Source organism: Drosophila hydei, unplaced genomic scaffold, assembly GCF_003285905.1.
Source record: "Drosophila hydei strain 15085-1641.00,03,60 unplaced genomic scaffold, DhydRS2 tig00008139-arrow-pilon, whole genome shotgun sequence".
NCBI classification, from domain to species: domain Eukaryota; kingdom Metazoa; phylum Arthropoda; class Insecta; order Diptera; family Drosophilidae; genus Drosophila; species Drosophila hydei.
The window spans coordinates 698670-709224 of NW_022045847.1; the positions used below are offsets into that span (position 1 = coordinate 698670).

General features: G+C 41.0%; 4 protein-coding genes across 5 annotated transcripts; 1 reads left to right on the forward strand and 3 right to left on the reverse strand.

The window, feature by feature from the left end:
• Nucleotides 1–1686: 1686 nt before the first annotated feature.
• On the reverse strand, nt 1687–3465 carry LOC111598533 (zinc transporter 7). Of its 2 annotated transcripts, none has more exons than XM_023313821.2 (4): nt 3129–3465; nt 2849–3054; nt 2344–2775; nt 1687–2227 (listed from the first exon to the last, which is right to left on the reverse strand). In XM_023313821.2, the coding sequence occupies exons 2-4, from the start codon at nt 3027–3029 to the stop codon at nt 1725–1727; spliced, it is 1116 nt and encodes a 371-aa protein (XP_023169589.1). In that variant the 5' UTR covers nt 3030–3054; nt 3129–3465; the 3' UTR covers nt 1687–1724. The 2 variants fall into 2 exon arrangements, with proteins under 2 accessions (XP_023169589.1, XP_023169588.1); XM_023313820.2 differs by having other exon boundaries at nt 1688–2227; nt 3158–3465.
• A 235-nt stretch (nt 3466–3700) lies between these two features.
• On the reverse strand, nt 3701–4569 carry LOC111598518 (40S ribosomal protein S25). The gene is made up of 3 exons (XM_023313794.1): nt 4518–4569; nt 3958–4234; nt 3701–3900 (listed from the first exon to the last, which is right to left on the reverse strand). The coding sequence occupies exons 1-3, from the start codon at nt 4518–4520 to the stop codon at nt 3827–3829; spliced, it is 354 nt and encodes a 117-aa protein (XP_023169562.1). The 5' UTR covers nt 4521–4569; the 3' UTR covers nt 3701–3826.
• A 69-nt stretch (nt 4570–4638) lies between these two features.
• Nucleotides 4639–9187, forward strand: LOC111598620 (flocculation protein FLO11). Its single transcript, XM_023313954.2, has 6 exons — nt 4639–4726; nt 4796–4890; nt 4958–5152; nt 5210–5627; nt 5700–8222; nt 8262–9187. The coding sequence occupies exons 2-6, from the start codon at nt 4805–4807 to the stop codon at nt 9012–9014; spliced, it is 3975 nt and encodes a 1324-aa protein (XP_023169722.2). The 5' UTR covers nt 4639–4726; nt 4796–4804; the 3' UTR covers nt 9015–9187.
• Nucleotides 9188–9292: 105 nt separating this feature from the next.
• On the reverse strand, nt 9293–10116 carry LOC111598606. Its single transcript, XM_023313938.2, has 3 exons — nt 9984–10116; nt 9755–9907; nt 9293–9672 (listed from the first exon to the last, which is right to left on the reverse strand). Exons 1-3 carry the CDS (start codon nt 10074–10076, stop codon nt 9334–9336), a joined length of 585 nt encoding a protein of 194 aa, XP_023169706.2. The 5' UTR covers nt 10077–10116; the 3' UTR covers nt 9293–9333.
• Nucleotides 10117–10555: the final 439 nt, after the last annotated feature.

The following is a 10555-nucleotide window of genomic DNA, read 5'->3' on the forward strand; positions in this document are numbered from 1 at the left end:
GAGGAAGAACAAGTTCACCAGGAGCCACACTCACACAGTAGCTAAAAATAACTAAATTATGGTAAAACTATTGTAATTGAAACAGCGTTATTTAATATTTTTATAGCAACAAAGCAATTTTGGTATTGTTTCGTTTGTTTTCAACACGGAATGTCAAAAATAAAAACGATAACCAGAAAAATTAAGAACATTTGTATGTATTAAAAACAATATATAAAACTGAAGCCATAACCAAAAACCCAAATCTGAAACATTTCTCTCCCATGGGTTCAGGTACGCACAGTTGAGATGTCATTGCAGCTGCTTTCACTGTTTTTTATGTGCACACGCTTTGTGCGGCATTGACTCAGACAAGGTCTCAGCAACCGAAAAGTTATTGACCTTTGACAGTGATACATACGAATGTACCATTGTTGTCATGCGCAATACACATTAAAATTGCACCGCCGTAAGTAAATTGTCCCATATTTTGCGTGATTGAGTAGCTGTGGAATGCATTCATACATATATAAAAAGACTAGCACATATGGGTGTTTGTGCGCTATCATTCGAGCGTATATAGTCTAGCTGCTTATCTCATACATTCACACTTTCACGGGCAAACGCTTACACATACACAGACGCACGTGTATACCTGTCAGATCGCGTGTGCCAGATGGTACAGTGCGCACTGCCTATGATAACTGCTACGCAAATATGCGAGGGATTTATTTAAAAAAAATTGTTTTATGTTAATTGATCATTTTAAATAATATTTTAATATCAATTATTATACTTCTTCAAAAAGTGAACATATTCCTTAAAGTTTAACAAGACAAATCACTAAATTTCATAGCTAAGCTACTTTTGAAATATCCAGGTTGGCAAAATTTTTTTTGTGCTCGTGAAAAAGCTATGTCCTCAACAACTTAGAGCTAGGATTTCCAAGTTATGCAGGAGAATTAATCATCACAGCCGATGAAATTAAAAAGAAAAAACAATATTTTATGCCAGCCGAAACTATTAACTAAACCACATCAAAATACCTGGAAACCCCCAAAACAATTTTGTAGCGTTCCACTAATGCTGCGTATAAAAACAATATTAACAAATTCTATTTTATTTCGTTCATAATTTTGATGCAGCAAAAACTGTGGCTTATTGCAATTTTGTTTCGCATTTCCATTAAAACAATGGAATTTGGGTAGATGTGTATTATTCAGTCAAATTTCATGAAATATGTATAGTTTGTAGGTTTGTTCTCTTGAATCGTAAAAAAGACTAAATAAATTCCATGTACTATTTAGAATGCACAAGTTTTGGACTTATATATTACAATTATGCTAAGTTTCTATAGACAGCAGTTGCTGCATTGTTGCACTACGCTCACTTTGTTTCGCTTTGATAATGTTGGAATGAATCATTTTAACAACTTTAAATAGAAAATAAATTAAAGTTTTCACAATTAATTAAGTTTACATTTTACAGCTCTGTTTTAGTTTTTGCTTTTGTTATTTTATAGCGCATTCAAGCTAGGAAACTAAAATTTGGGTAAATAAAAGCACATAATCATCATCGTACTACAAATACGCACACACAACACACGCGCTGCTCAATATACATCGTAATTATATATATCTAAATCTATATATGTATACATATATGTATATATACATATATTGCATATATATATATATATATATATATATATATATAGATATATGTATGGATAGGAGCCATTCGGATCACACATAGTCGAGCTGTATGTAGATCTGTTTCACACCCACCGCCTCAAAGATCATGCGCGTATGCGTTACTACATACGTAGGATCCACATTCTTGGATACCTCCAGCTTGATGGCACCCACATAGACATCTGAGCAGAGCGTCCAAAAGTGCGGCTCCTGCACCGAATAGACTCCAGCCAAGCCAGTTACCTTTTGGTAGCACTGCAGCAGCGAGCGATCCAATGCGTTTGGCTGCCGTTGCATCAGTATTAGTATGGATTCCTTAATCAAGCTAAGCACGCTTAGTGCAATAAGCAACGCTATGAATATGGAGCAAATTGGATCAGCTATCATCCAGCCAAACATTTGCATAAGCACTGCGGAAATAATGACGCCCACCGAGCCGAGCGTGTCGGCCAATATGTGCAAAAAGACGCCGCGCATAATTTGCGAATTGCTGCCACTACCAAGATCATGCGAATGTCCATGGCTCATACTATGATCATGTGAGTGTCCGTGGCCTGGAAAATAACAGTAGATGTAAATACAAGACAGATAGTGTTATTGCTGCGAATAACCGATCAGTATTAAAAAATCATTCAGTGGCTGTTAAACTAAGACTAGTAAAACTCCTTACCATTGTCCAACGAGATGGCCTGATGGTTGTGATTGCTGTGATCATCGTGGCTGTGTCCATGAGAGTGTCCATGGCTGGAGCCCCCACCGTGTGAGTGTCCATGTCCGCCGCCACCATGTGAGTGGCCATGTCCTCCATGATTAAAGGCGTAGATGCCCACAAGATTGACGAGGAGACCTAGCACAGATACCACAAAAAGTCGCTCATGTTTTACTTCAGGCGGCTCTATCAGACGTTCCACGCCCTCGGAAAGTATGAAGAAGGCAATGAAAAGCAGAAACAAGCTGTTCACAAAGCCTGCTAGTACCTCGGCACGCACATAGCCATAGGAGAACTTATCATTTGCTTTCCATTTCGTTATGACCGAGGCAGCCAGACCCGCCAGTAGCCCCGTGCAGTCGAAGAACATATGAAACGAGTCCGAGATCAACCCTAGTTATAAATATGTCAATCGATAGTAAATATCAATTATATATATAGGATAATATATGTGTGATATGCTAACCCAAGCTGTTTGTCCAGATTCCATAGAAGAGTTCGACGAAGGCAAAACTAAGGTTTAGCAGCAAAAAGAGAAACAAATTGCGCGAATTGCGATCAGCGAATATTAAGCGTTTCCAGCTGTTTAGTTTCTCCTTGACGCGATAGCCAAAGTTGCTGCGATCCTTGTGCGTTAACGGTATCATTATAGCGGTAAACGTGTAAAACGTGCTAAAAACCAGAGATATTAAACAACAAAAACAATTATTACTCTTGTTATCACGCAAACACACACACACACACACATAAATTTTGTTTGTAATTGTTTGCATACGTGGTATTATCGTTGGGCTAAGCCTGGGCCCACTTCACCTGCTGCTGCTTTAAACGCTTTAAGAATTTCTCTGCAGCGTCGGCGGCAACTTTTTGTGTAAATAGCCGCACGCAACGTTTCCTGCTACGTTAACGTGCCGCTCGGACAGCCGTTTATTTACACAGGTGTTGGCAGTACCGCTTTTGTTATTGAATTTTTTATTATTTTACTGAGGATTTGCAATTTAATTCATTTTATTTTTTTTTTAAATCAGTCGAAAAGACAAACCGCACCAATCTGCTGTGTTGTCATCAAAATAGACGTCTGGTTACCCAGTAAACATTTATGCCGTCAGCAGGGTTGCATAACTAATGAAATTGGCATTCACACAAAACTATCGAGCGCGCAGCCAAACTCAATATATGTATTATCGTAGTTTCAACGTATTTTTTTAAAATGCATTATATCGCCTAATCAGATTTTTATTGCTCAAAAACAATAGAAGCCCAATCCCAAAAACAAATAGTAACCTAAATGATAATACAATAAAATGTTACACTCATGTTCCTTACATCAAAAAGCAAGTTTATTCAACATTCTACTACATGCAGTAGAGCCTTGGTACCTTCATACAATCAATTGTTATATTGTAAATTTACGTGCGGCACTGTATGTGTGGTAAAGCTAAATTTACGCTTCATCACCCTTGGTGGCACGTGTGTAGATGACCTGGGAATGATGTTGCACGACCTGCTTAATGAGACCTAAAAATAACGCATGGCTTAAAAACATTGCTCCAATCACAATTTATGTTCAATTACCCTTTTCGCGCAGCTCAATCAGAGCACGCTTGGCCAATGAACCACGGATCTTCAAGCGCTCAGAGACAACCGAGGGAGTAATCAGTTTGTAAGCAGGCACTTCCTTGTACAATTTCTCATAGGTGGCCTTGTCGAACAGAACTTGGTTGTTCAGCTTATCCCTGACTTTGCCTTTGGACCACTTCTTCTTCTTGGCCTTGCCGCCACCGGAGCCCTCCTTTTTCTTCTGTGTTTTTTGCGGCTGCTTGGCCGACGACTTTGCGTCCTTCTTAGGCGGCTGTTACGAATAAACAAAAAAATAATATACTATTTGTATATAATTTCAACTTCAATTGTTTGAATTTTGGTATGTACACATGATTAAAGAACGTTCACTTTCGAGGTTATGGGCCTCTCATATTTATTTGCTTCATGCACTCGGAGTTTCTCGGTGAAATTCAAGAGTTTTTATAGCACAGCAGTTTATCAGCAGCTTGTTATAGTATATTCACCACTTAAATTTCATTATCATATTAAAAACCATCTAATAATTTAAAAAAAACTATAGCAGTCGAACCTACCATCGTGAAAACCCAATGCGGAAAGATGGAGGACGGAAATTGACAGAGTTACCATGCATTATCAAAATTGGCAGTGATGCAAGTTCCTGTTATCGTATTCAAGCTCTATTACTTATCGATAGTTAGTACAAAGGCGCAACTCATTAGAGCTGCTTCGCGTGTGTTTTGTTGTTTCACCAAGTAATGTAAAAACGTTTCATCCGACATCTGTAAGTTTTTAATTTTTCAAACATAATTGTTTAGTGATCAGATTAAATCAAATATAATTCATCCACAAGAACAAAATAATGGAACGTCGTCACAGTTACAGTTTGAGCAAGTCACCTTTATCTAAGCCCATGGCTGACTCCACATGGATTGGTGGCATGTCTGCGTATGTATAAATCAAGTATATTAATTTATTAATATACATTTTAACAAGGTTCAAATTGGGTTTTTAGGTCACAGAGATTAGTGACACAGGAAATGCAAAAGAATATTTTCTTGAAAGAGCCCAGCAACTCCAGCATTTGTTTAAGCAATAGCTACACAAATGGTTCACCGCAGAAAAAAAATCTGCATGCAATATCAAAAACATCGTCGAGTGTATCCAAAATTACGCGACAACGGCTAAATCTCAGTCAGCTGGATCCCAAGTAAGTGGTACAGGTTTTAAACGTAAAATTAATAATAATAATAATTCCAATATGCAGAACATTTGCGGACGTAAACAGCAGTGGATTAGCATCGCGCATTGTTGAATACCAGAGGGACAGCAGCGGTGATGGCCGTGGTCTGCACCGCAGCATCTCTTATAACAATGTTTATAGCCCGCTTACGCAGCCACGTCGTAGCAGCATAGCTTCATCGCCACTCTCTCATAAGCCAAGTCTACCATCGGTGTCCATGACACGTATTGCGCCACCTGAGCGAAGTTTTTACTGTGGCAATACGTTGACCAGTTTGTTGCGCTCGAATTCTTTAGTGGGCGTGGAGAAAAGAAGCGACCAACAGTTATTGAGAGAGAATCGTCCCATTATGCATCCACCTCCACTGCAGCACGAAAGCGAACCGACGCGCAGTGTCCTTGAAGAGCTAAAGGAGATTTCACGCAAGCGCATTAATAGCGGCGTAAGTCAGCGTCTAACCACTGTTGAGTGTGGTGGCATTTGCTTTGGCTTAAATAACATAAATTATTTACAGGAAATACAACCTAACGATTACAACAGCAAAAAAAGTTGTAATCGCATAACTGACTATGTGGATCATCATTCACATCAGCATCAGTATCATCAGCAACAACAGCAGCAGCAGCATCAGTTATCCATGTTGCAGCCACAGTCGAGCTTTAAGCGACAACGTGAATTGACTGTTACAGTTCCATTGCGTTCGCATCATCCGGCCATAGCGCTGACACAGCAACAACAACATCAGGCTTTACACATGTCTGCACATAATTTTCCTGCGAGCATTTCTCCACAGCAATCACCAGAGCAGTTGGCCAAGCGTCGTAATTGCAGCTACAGCAATGACATTGCAAGCTCCTTGAGTTCTAGTCAGCTGCATAGCAATAAGCGTAAGTTATACGACATGCGCTCAGCAAACAACACGTCTACACACAACGACAATGCCAGAAGACGCAGCAACAGTTGCAGCTCACCAGAGACTTCACCACGACCACAGGGGGCCAAGATACAGCGAAGTCAGCCGTCTACAACAGACTTACAACTGGAGCAATTGACTAGGACGCAGAGTACGCCAATCACTCCTCTACCGGCGACTCCAGCCCAACGTACGGTCTCCGACCCCCTAGTACATACAAACTACGAGTCGAAACCCAAATTGACACTGTTTAATGCACAACAACGACAACCGCAACAGCAGCAGCCGCAGCAGCAACACCAGCAACAAAAAGAACTGCAGCAGCAGCAGGTTGATTTAGATAGTCCCGATGTGGACGCCAACGAATATGCGGGTATACAGTTTGTGAAGCCCAAACAGGAGCACTCAATTGGCACTAGCAAGAACTCCCATTTGGAGCGTACACAGAAAACGAAACTGGCTTTAATGTTGAGTAGCCTGCGGGGTGAAATCTATCAAGACGAAACGTCAACTGATGTACTGGATGCTACTAAAGTTACAGCATCTGTTGAACTAACAACAACAAAAAATACAGCCATAGCAACAATTACAAATGTTACAACGAACACAACATCGACTAAGCCAACTATACTTGCGGCGACTACAGAACAAACAGCCCTAACTCAAAGAGTAACAGCTACAACAACAACAGAAACTACAATAGAACAAACGACATCAACATCAACAACAGCAATATCTACAATAACTGCGCCAACAACTAGCTGCAATAGCACATCTGTGCTACCATTAAACGATGCTACAAAAAAATTAAACGAAGATTCATCAACTGGAAAAGGTGCTCTTCTGGGTTTTACCCTGCCCGCTGCAACAAACAAGCAAATAACAACGGCACCTGTAACAACGGCACCTGTAACAACGGCACCATCAACAGCTATAACATTTATGAATTCGATGTCGACTGCTACAGCTACAACAGCATTCGCTGTATCGCCAGCGTTTGCTTTTAGCAAGCCAGCAGTTTCAACAGATACAAAACTGATTACAGCGACAGCAGAACCAACAGCAAAAACGGATCCAGCGAAAGCAACATTAACATTTGGAAATGTACAAGCTACAGAAACGGGATTAGGGGCACAAGCAGCAGCAACTACAGTACAAGCAGCACCAGCACCAAACCCCACGTTTAATTTTGGAAAGTCTGCAGTAGATGCAGTAACAAGTACTGCACCAATTGCAATATTGACACCTGTGCCAACTACAACAGCAGGCGTTCCAGTGGGTAGCTTAGGCAAAGCTCCAACTCAAACTATATCAGCAACAATTGAACCTGCTCCAGCAACAATCAAACCCATTTCATTTGGCAGCAGCAACACCAACAGCAATAGTGAAGCAGCAGCAGCAACTGTTGCTACAGGTACTCCTGCACCTCCGGTGAATAATATTTCATCTCTTGCTACAGGTACTCCTGCACCTCCGGTGAATAATATTTCATCTCAGCCCAAGGAACCGACGCACAGCTTTGACATCGCTGCTAAATCAGTTGCAGCACCTTCACCAGCACCATTTAGTTTCGGCAAAAGTCCTGCAGCACCAGCAACATTGCCCCTATTTAGTAGTGCAGGTGCCACAGGACAGCTCGCGTTTAACTTTGGTGGTGCCGGAGCTGTTGCTGCTAGTGAAACTCCTACTTTTGCAACTACAGCACCACCAGCAGCTGTTCCACCATCAGAAAATAGCCCGAATTTATTTGCATTTGGCGGTGCAAGCAAGCCCATTGCAAAGGCAACGCCTTTCACGCTGCCCAACAAAAGCGGTGGCAACAATCTGTTTAGCTTTGGCGCTGGTGGCGATGGACCCAAAATTGTAGGAACAACAACAGCAGCACCAGCAGGTGCGGTGGTCAACAGCTTCAACTTTAATGGAACAGCTCCCGTTGCACTCGGAGCAGAATTAGCTACAAACGCATTCAATTTCAATGCCACGCCCAAGCAGACCCCTTTATTCGGTAGTGGTAATACAACGGAAAGCAAATCATTTACCTTTGGTGGCACGGAAAATACGCAACAACAGCAGCAGCAACAACAGCAGCAGCAACAGCAGCAGCAACAGCAGCAGCAACAGCAACAGCAGCAGCAACAGCAGCAGCAACAGCAGCAGCAACAGCAGCAGCAACAGCAGCAACAGCAACAGCAGCAAGAACAGCAGCAACAACAACAGAGAACACCAGCAGTGGGCGGCTTTTCCTTTTCAACGGTGACTCCAAAAAGCGAGGCCACAAACCTATTTAAAACGCCGTTAGCCGTTGGAACTGGCGGACTGAAAACAGGTTTTAATTTTTCAGGCAACACAACTTCAGCAACAGCGGCAGCTCCTGCGGGAGCCATCGCGCCAGGCAACGGCTTTGGTGGTTTTGCGACACCGTCAGCAGCAGCAGCGCCTTCTAACGTTAACAATCAGAAACTCTTTACATTTGGCAGCAGTGCGACGGCCAGCAATGCCACAAATCCAGGTGGAAGTCTGTTTGGCAGCGCAGTGTCCGCAGTACAGAACCAACAACAGGCTAAGCCTGGCGGCTTCTCCTTCAGCGCTAGCAATCCCACCAACAGTAACACAACCAATGCCAATGTCCCATTTGCCTTTGGTGGCATCACATCGCCGCAGGCCAGCAGTAACAATGTAGCCAATAAGCCGTTCTCCTTTGGCACCAACGCCGGTAATTCAACCCCATCGATTGTCTTTGGCAGCCCAGCGCCGCCAACGAATGGCGCTGCGTTCAGTTTTGGTAGTGGTGCTAATGCTGCTGCCACGCCGACAACGGCTACTGGCATGCCTGGCCAGCAGATGAATGTATGTGCGCCGCCCAGCACACCGGAAAACCGCCCCATTAGACGAGCCACACGCCGTCTGCAAAAGTAGAACTGAATCCGACCGTCAATCTATGCACCGATTAAATTTAAGCCTTAAGTAATGCAACAGTTTCTTTGCATGAAGTTTAGTTATAACCTGCAACTATAATTAGTCACAATTAAGTTATTTGGCCAATGTTAAATGAAAATAAAAATCACAAAAAAAGTGTGTAAACGAATAAACAATCGCTCTTTTATAGTTTATTGGTAATTTGCCGATTATAGGTCCCATACATAAAGAATGTTATGTACAAATACAAAATATGTTCTTTAGTTTTTATTGCAATATTGAGGAAAAACTTAAAATAAATCTAGGGGAACGATCTTGTTCAATAAAATACCCGAAAAACTTTGAAAACAGCAATCAAAATGACCTCGATTTCGCCGTTAATCCGAACAAATATTTTATAGAAGCCATCGGGAAGAACATCCGGTGAGCCATCCCCCTTCGGCCGACATAGATTGAATGTATAAGTTGCTTTTTTCCAAGGGGTTTCCAATCTGTTTTTGAAAAGTGCTAAGTTTGAGCAGTTTCTAAAATTCGCATATATAATTTCATTGTAGTGCTTCTCCAAAAATTCGTTAAATGTGATCGATGGTATACTATATGGTAGCACTTTATAGTCATTCTCAGATCCACTGGTAGAACTATAAATGATCGTTTCCAACTGAAACACAGAAAGGTAAAGAAAGCAAAAATGGATTCGTCAATTGTTACCAAGTTAGTTTAGTAAAAGCCATATACATTACCATGGTAGTATCGTCTATATCATATTGCCAATCCCAAGTTCCATTTAGAACAGTTTCGCCACGAGAGATTCGTTCGACACGTAGATCTATTTTTCCTTTGCTTTCATCCGTAGAGTTTGCAGCTATAGACACAATTTCGACGTCATAATTGCGCTGTTAGGAAAATATCCTTGGACATAATTTTAGACCTTGTTTAATTAAAAAATTGTCGAAGATTGCATAGATTTACCTTGCTGATCGTACTGGCACATAATGATATCAATATGCCTACAAGTGCAATTGGAAACTTCATTTTGGATTGAATGTAACTTCGTTGTTGCATCGATGAGCTTTTATATAGCTAAGAACGGCATGGTATAATATTATCACATTAATCTTTAGTAGTAGGACGTGTTTGTAAAACGGAAATGTGTAATCAACCCATTTCATGTACTGAATATCACACGCCAATCTTTTGTCTTAATATCAGATCTATCAAATTTTTTCGAATTTCAAATTTCAAAGTTTTAAAGAAAACTATTAAGAGTGCTCTTGTCGATGCTGCTCGACTAGGAGATACTCTGAACCCTGCGAATAAATGATATTCCAAACATTCGACGCTTCTTTAATACACACATACAGCTACTGCGCTTGGGATCCAGTATAGGCTATGTGATGGGATGCAGAACTTCTCTTCTAAATGCTAATTTTTAATAAATTATATTTGTCTGTTTTTTACCAAAGCACAAGTCGATTTAAATACGATTTAAATGAATTTGGTTTGAATGGGATAGTTATCCAAAATCCAAAATACAAAATCCA

Bases quoted from the DNA above. Each gene is read 5' to 3' on its own strand.
- LOC111598533 (XM_023313821.2), bottom strand. From the start codon at position 3,029: ATGATACCGTTAACGCACAAGGATCGCAGCAACTTTGGCTATCGCGTC. The intron at 2,776-2,848 runs GTTAGCATATCA...ATTTATAACTAG, and splicing joins AATCTGGACAAACAGCTTGG to GGTTGATCTCGGACTCGTTT. The intron at 2,228-2,343 runs GTAAGGAGTTTT...GTTATTTTCCAG, and splicing joins GGCCATCTCGTTGGACAATG to GCCACGGACACTCACATGAT.
- LOC111598518 (XM_023313794.1), bottom strand. The intron at 3,901-3,957 runs GTAATTGAACAT...CGTTATTTTTAG, and splicing joins GATTGAGCTGCGCGAAAAGG to GTCTCATTAAGCAGGTCGTG.
- LOC111598620 (XM_023313954.2), top strand. From the start codon at position 4,805: ATGGAACGTCGTCACAGTTACAGTTTGAGCAAGTCACCTTTATCTAAG. The intron at 5,153-5,209 runs GTAAGTGGTACA...TCCAATATGCAG, and splicing joins CTCAGTCAGCTGGATCCCAA to AACATTTGCGGACGTAAACA. The intron at 5,628-5,699 runs GTAAGTCAGCGT...AATTATTTACAG, and splicing joins GCAAGCGCATTAATAGCGGC to GAAATACAACCTAACGATTA.
- LOC111598606 (XM_023313938.2), bottom strand. From the start codon at position 10,076: ATGCAACAACGAAGTTACATTCAATCCAAAATGAAGTTTCCAATTGCA. The intron at 9,908-9,983 runs GTAAATCTATGC...TTTTCCTAACAG, and splicing joins GTGCCAGTACGATCAGCAAG to CGCAATTATGACGTCGAAAT. The intron at 9,673-9,754 runs GTAATGTATATG...TCTGTGTTTCAG, and splicing joins ATATAGACGATACTACCATG to TTGGAAACGATCATTTATAG.